The sequence below is a fragment of the Perca flavescens genome, chromosome 22, assembly GCF_004354835.1.
Source record: "Perca flavescens isolate YP-PL-M2 chromosome 22, PFLA_1.0, whole genome shotgun sequence".
Taxonomy (NCBI): Eukaryota; Metazoa; Chordata; class Actinopteri; order Perciformes; family Percidae; genus Perca; species Perca flavescens.
Window position 1 is genome coordinate 18,950,198 of NC_041352.1, and position 7,322 is coordinate 18,957,519.

The 7,322-nt window shown below is 37.3% G+C and overlaps 1 protein-coding gene across 1 annotated transcript; it reads left to right on the forward strand.

Annotated features, from left to right (window-relative positions):
- The first annotated feature begins 6,064 nt into the window (after window positions 1-6,064).
- Window positions 6,065-7,072, forward strand: LOC114549500 (mannose-specific lectin-like). The gene is made up of 3 exons (XM_028569838.1): window positions 6,065-6,119; window positions 6,494-6,587; window positions 6,677-7,072. Exons 2-3 carry the CDS (start codon window positions 6,498-6,500, stop codon window positions 6,935-6,937), a joined length of 351 nt encoding a protein of 116 aa, XP_028425639.1. The 5' UTR covers window positions 6,065-6,119; window positions 6,494-6,497; the 3' UTR covers window positions 6,938-7,072.
- The last annotated feature ends 250 nt before the right edge of the window (window positions 7,073-7,322 follow it).

Genomic DNA, 7,322 nt, shown 5'->3' on the forward strand with positions numbered 1-7,322 from the left:
TGCCAGCCATGTAATCTGTAATCAAATAAAAACACATTTTCACAATGTATAAATTTGTTTCTCTTCTCTTTGTACTTGGTACTTTATACTAGTTATGTTAAACAGTTTTACTGTGATGCAGATGTCTTGGTAAAGATAACCAGTAAATGTTGGTGGAGGGGGGGGGTTGTGTCCACATAAAAGGGAAAGTAGAAAAATAGTAATGAGATAAATCAGAGATCATGAGTACACTTCACTCAAACAAAACTAGTACTACTTTATTCTTATATGTCTTACTTTAAAAACATTCTAATAAACTAAAATATAAACAGAAAACAAGGCATAATCACTTAAAAGGGTTTGGTGAGTTTCCCTTCAAGTAAAAAGTTTAGTTTCTGTGGTCTGTGCTTTAGAAACAGACATTCATTTAAATACATGCAAAAGACATGCAAAAAATACATACATCTAATTCACTTGTCCAGAATACAAAAATGTTCTTGTTGCATGTCAGTTGAACCACCATCTACAGCAACCATAAAGAAAGATGAGCTGAAGGTGTTTGCTTATCAAATGTATAATTATAACTATTCAGATTACTGTATCTGCAGAAGATTAACATTTCTTTGCAAGAGCCAGACATACTCAGTTGTAATGTTTTATGTGAATACACTGATCAACTGAAAAACTATGTTTGAATGAAAACAAATCTATAAATGTTTCAGGAGTACGGACATTTGTTACTTTTTGTTTTTATTTGTTACATCTGTGTACATTATAAAACAACCAGGGTGTCTGATAAATTGTAAATGACTTGCTTTACCATGTTTGGTGCCAAGAAGGAACTTAAGTTAGTTTTCAAATAAAAGAAATGATTGCAACTGCAACAAGGCACCACAAGATGTCACACTAAACTTACTGTGCTCTATACAGTAGCTAAATATGCTTCACATTGCACGCATATTCCTATGTATGTTGACATGGAGCAGCTGCACATAAAAAAAAAAACATGTTAAATGTTTTTTTCAATATTAAATAATGCGTCTCTCCATCTGAATTTCTGGTAGGAGATATAAAAATATATATATTTTTCAATCAATTATTGGCCTGAAGAATTAATGTGGCTATCTCTATTTATCAAATTGTCTGTGTTAAACCATTTATAGCAGCTTCAGTAAATATTAATGGGGAGTGATAACATACAGTAGCAAAACGTTCTCCTGAAAGTCCTCAGCAGAGAACGAAAGTATCTAATTAAAACTGACAAAAATGTAATTGTAATCTTAATATATAAGAAAATGACTGAAGTTCTGTTTCAGATATGTCCTGACTTTTAGAACAGTTCAAACTGAGTAAAAATTTAGTCGGATGGATTTTAGATGTTTTATCGTGCTTTTATTGAATCCGTACTCTCTTTTTCTCTGGTGTCTTGGTACGGGAACTTAACTTTAAAGAGCCGGAACTCTATTAACCAGATTGTGAAATGGTCCAGTAGGTTGATTGGGGAACCACTACTGAACCCAGCTTCGCTGTATACTAGGCAGGTACAGCGCATGGGTATTTCAATCCTGAGTGACCAGCTTCATCCGCTGTATTATGAGTTCCAGTATCTGCCGTCCAATCGATGGCTTAGAGTACTGCGGTGTACAACAAAACGATATAAAAACAGCTTTGTCCCAGTGGTGATTCATTTTATGAATAGCAATAAGATGGGGAAATTGTCTTAGTGTGATTTTAGTGTTTTGTTCTGTGTGTATGTTGTTGGTTGTTTATATGTTTGAGAAATAGCCTGAACTTGTTCTCTGGAACTTAATTCACCTACGGGTACAAATAAATGAACCTGAACCTGAACCTGAACCTGCTTTCAGTTCCCTTAAATTCTTGGATCTGCATCATGAGTTTGGCACTCTCACTCTGCCTTCAGGGAATTCAGGTTCATTCTTGTTTTCACGTCTGCTTTAATTAAAGTGCACTGTGAATCTTTAAGTTTCAACATGTTTTTAAGCAGGGATTGCCCAAAGATAAGGCGTGTCTTTGATGGAATGTTTACCACATGTACAGTTTAAAGAAAAAGATATCCTGGTTCCCACCATTCTTCAAACTGATACTCTGATTTTGAGTATTCATAATGCATGGTTTCAGTTTGGAGAAAAGCCACCACTGAGATATGAGAAGGCTGCAGATCAGCAATATGTTTTAACTCCTCAACTCCCACAAGATTATATGATCAGCTATTAAGCAATCAAGTCAAATATGAACCTGCTTTCAGTTCCCTTAAATTCTTGGATCTGCATCATGAGTTTGGCACTCTCACTCTGCCTTCAGGGAATTCAGGTTCATTCTTGTTTTCACGTCTGCTGTAATTAAAGTGCACTGTGAATCTTTAAGTTTCAACATGTTTTTTTAAGCAGGGATTGCCCAAAGATAAGGCGTGTCTTTGATGGAATGTTTACCACATGTACAGTTTAAAGAAAAGATATCCTGGTTCCCACCATTCTTCAAACTGATAGTCTGATTTTGAGTATTCATAATGCATGGTTTCAGTTTGGAGAAAAGCCACCACTGAGATATGAGAAGGCTGCAGATCAGCAATATGTTTTAACTCCTCAACTCCCACAAGATTATATGATCAGCTATTAAGCAATCAAGTCAAATATGAACCTGCTTTCAGTTCCCTTAAATTCTTGGATCTGCATCATGAGTTTGGCACTCTCACTCTGCCTTCAGGGAATTCAGGTTCATTCTTGTTTTCACGTCTGCTGTAATTAAAGTGCACTGTGAATCTTTAAGTTTCAACATGTTTTTAAGCAGGGATTGCCCAAAGATAAGGCGTGTCTTTGATGGAATGTTTACCACATGTACAGTTTAAAGAAAAAGATATCCTGGTTCCCACCATTCTTCAAACTGATAGTCTGATTTTGAGTATTCATAATGCATGGTTTCAGTTTGGAGAAAAGCCACCACTGAGATATGAGAAGGCTGCAGATCAGCAATATGTTTTAACTCCTCAACTCCCACAAGATTATATGATCAGCTATTAAGCAATCAAGTCAAATATGAGCTGATATCCAAATCTGAATATTTCACTGTCATTGTGTGTATGTCACCTTCTGCTGGTCTAGGATATGTTTGCTTGCAGTGTGCACAGTGTACCCACCTTAATTTTCTTTTTTGGAGGTTTTTTTCCTTTGAGGTTTTGACAATGGATTTAAGAGTCATGACAGTTGTAGTTGATGCATGCTAACAAATCAGTTGTTGCTTTATTATTTCAAAGGCAAAAAGACTGGGGCACACTGATTGATATGGAGCCTTTACCAATACGGCCAAAATGTGTTTCAATGTTTAATAAATGATGTGTTTCATTAGCCTGACAAGCCAGACCCACATCAAGATGTTGGGTATGGGAACTCACCATTGGCAGGGCTCAATCCGAGGGGCGGGATAAACGGTTGTCTTTCAAATTCCCTCTGCACTCATAGCCAACCAGAGCAACGCTAATTGACAGATTAAATTTTTGCTGTATCCGGTCGGCAAAACTCAGAACATATCTTCCTTTTTTAAGACTTAATTCCACTTTTAGCTTACCTCCAAGTCTTCCAGAGTTGCGGCCAAAGCTGATTCGAAAGACCGCTGTTCGCCAGCAGCAGCCATCTTCTTTTTTATTTTCAAGTAGCAGGCAACTCTGCCGTCCTTATGTTAAGCCCGCCCACCGACTCTATACACAATGTGATTGGCCTGACCGGGATTTGGTTTTTCCAGCTTGCAAGCCAACGGAGAGTTGCTAGACTGACCCTGGCTGCAAATTACATTTGCTGCTGCTAGGGTGCGTCTAGATTTCTAGGCTAGTGTTTCATAAGATACAATGCAGGAAAACAAGATGTCTTTGATGATTTCACCTCCTTTTCATGTTTTAGATATGACTGAATTATACAGTACAATAAATATATATAATATACTGTGTATATATATATATATATACATTATATATACATTACAACTTTATTCAATTTGCAATATTTTTTGCAAAGCATAATTTTGCTTCAACATGACAACATTAATCCTCACTGACTATAAGGGAGGTTCCCAGACTTGACTTTGCTGTTTTGTAGCTCGTATTAAACTGACCCTCCGCTCTCTTGCAGTCTGGATTCGGTGGGAGATACCTCTACCACCACTCTTACCTGAAACCCACCACGTGTGCCAAAGGAACAACTGAGTCAAACCCTCAGAGATGCCCTTTCAGGAATGACAGAGTGAGTGAATTTCAAATCTATTCACAACATCATCATGCTGTTTAAGTTTTCTAATGATTTCACAGCCACTGATGGACTGTGCAGTTTGCTACAAAACAGCAGCAGATCAGATAGAGTCGAGCCCCAAGCCCAAGATGCCCTAAGCGTTTCCCTCCTTTTCCCATCACATTACTGCCTCATCTGCAGAAATCTTGCTGAAAAACATCTGAGCTATTAAATTCCAGAGGTTTATTAATGAATTAAAATTAATTAACATTCCCTTTTCTCCACTAGCTCTGCCCAAGGTAGCGGCCTTTCACCCCTTTGATTTGTGTTGTAAACCAGTGAGTGCCGCAGCCAGCATTCTAGTCATCACATCATAATGTTTGCAGATGATTCAGTGATTGTGTCTCTTCTCAGTAGTGGGGATGCTGACCATGGCCCTGTAGTGGCAGATTTTGCAGACTGTGTGCAGTAAAGCCCATCACAGGATGCAGTTTTTATAAATACGATGTGCTTTTAATGTGGATAACACTTTTATGAAGATGTTTTACTTGTATTTTATTGAATCAATCTTAACCTTTTATCAAATGGTACTGTCAGCCAAAACAGGAACAGTCTACAGGGTGTGTAGTTAAGGAATGCAGCAAAATTGCCCTGAATAAGCTGACCACACTGTATCAGGCTAGGGTGCTTTAGAAGGCCCAATCAGTCCTGTCTTAACCAAGCTTAAGTTATGCTCCATTTGTTTTAGTTTTTTACTGTCTCCCTGTGTTTTTAGGATTCATTCATTGCTTGTCTGGTGTGTGGTACGGTAAATCAAATTGCCCCTCGGGGATAATAAAGTTTCCTTGATCCTTGATTTATCCTGATCTAATTTATCATTGAGGTGAGCAGGTGAACATGCATATTTTAAAAGGGGACTTCCCAAAACAAAAGACACAAAGTGGAGGAAGAGTAAATCATGCCAACATGTGTACTGAATTAAGACTTTGAGGAAGCAGTTTGGATCCAGAAACAAACACACACACACACACACACACACACACACACACACACACACACACACACACACACACACACACACACACACACACACACACACACACACACACACACACACACAGATTAAGTGTTTTGATCAGTTCTTTGTTAGTCACACAAAAGAATGAAGAAACAAAAAAACTAAAAGCAGACATACTGTACATATAGTACACTCAAATACTAGCATCAGATTGCAGGAAATGAAGTGTTTAATGCTCAGAATGTTCTGGGGGACTGGGATGACCCCCCAGACCCCAGCTTCATATGTCTCCCCACTCCCCACCAATGTTGAAACAAAACCTGCCACATCATAGGTTATCTGTCATTTCAACCAGCAACCTTTGGGCTAGTCTGTCTCTCTAATCTCTGGACTACAAACCGCCCAAGATGCCAACCTATAGTTTCTACCAGCCCACTCTAATGTAGCCGGTTAAAACTGGCCCTGATGTGTACACATATAGGCTACAAGGAATTTGACTTTGGTTTCTGTTGCTCTCAATGTACATACAGCTGAAATACAGACAACAGAGCTGAACATGGTGAACATTTACTACTATTTACAGATATAAATATGTGTATAAATATGATATGATAAAAAATGAGAATAGTGAACAGTTGGACAATAGTATAATGTTGCAGAGCACAAAGGCCAATTTATAAATATGAAATGATAAATGTAACAGGTTGCTGTATTTTTGTAAAGGTAGAATTTGCAAGTGGGACATGGGGCTTGTGAATACATGAATAAGAATTTAATTTATGTCGTCTGCCACTCCCTTTCCATCCCCAGATCAGATGATATAAAGAAGAAGGAATTTCACCTCCTTCACTTCTTCTCACAGACTGACTGGTGTGACATTCAAGACTGTAAGTACTCTGATGGATTCATACAAATTACTGAGCAAGAGTAGTTTATTTATTTAATATAATTACTTATTTAATTTATTATAATTTATTATTGGTTTATTTATCTGTTAATAATAGATAATACATTACTAAGCAATAGTAGTTTGAGACAGAGTCATTACAGGATGCTTAAATCTGTTTATAATTGGTACATCAGGGTCATTGTAGTTATGAACTGAGGTGGATCATTACAAATGAATTTTTCATTTTCAATGTAAGAAGCAAAAGTAGAGTTACTATTCAGTTACAAATGACTGGTGCAGCACAAAAAAATGCCAAAAACACACACATGGTGTCAATGCAACATCACCAATTTAGTTGTTTGTCTCTTTCAGAATCATGACTAAGAACTTCTTGTCTATAAATGATCAGCTCCATATGGGCCAATTTTTGATGTCCAACAGCGGGCAGTTTAAGGCTATCTTCCAGGTGAGTAACTCTCTAAAATGAAATGCTCACTTTATATTTTGTTAGATATTGTTTGGATATCTTTTAAATGTCTCTGTTTCTGCCTGCAGGATGATGGTAACTTTGTTGTCTATGCCTGTGCCAATAGCCCACACAAGGCTGTGTGGGCCACAGGCACTAATGGATCAGACGCTGTCCGTGTGATCATGCAGGCTGACGGCAACCTGGTCATCTACAACCAAAGTAACCAACCCAAGTGGAGCTCAGGGACATACATCAAGGGAACGTGTGACAAATGCCGTGTTGAACTGACCGATGGCGGCAAACTGGAGTTAACCAGAACCGTAACTGAAAAAGTTTGGAGCTCATGATGAAATTATATCTTCACATGACATCACAAAGCTTTGTTAAATTGAATGCTTTGCAAGTACAAATCATCTTTGAATGTCAGTGTGAATTACAATAAACCTGCCTGCTATGTAATTTGGAATCAAATAAAAGCACATTTTCACACTGTATAAATGGGTTTTTCCTTTCTTTGTGGAATCATAGTGACATAAACAGTTCTATTTGTAATGCAAATATCTTGGTAAAGATCACTAGAAGTTGTATCAAAGTAAATCTTGGTAAGAAACACCAATATTTTGGTTGGTCAGCTGTTCTAATAACTGAGCTAAAAATAACTTTAAGTAGGCATACACAATTTCCTAAAATTGAGATATATATATATATATATATATATATATATATATATAT

Bases quoted from the DNA above. Each gene is read 5' to 3' on its own strand.
- LOC114549500 (XM_028569838.1), top strand. From the start codon at position 6,498: ATGACTAAGAACTTCTTGTCTATAAATGATCAGCTCCATATGGGCCAA. The intron at 6,588-6,676 runs GTGAGTAACTCT...TTCTGCCTGCAG, and splicing joins AGTTTAAGGCTATCTTCCAG to GATGATGGTAACTTTGTTGT.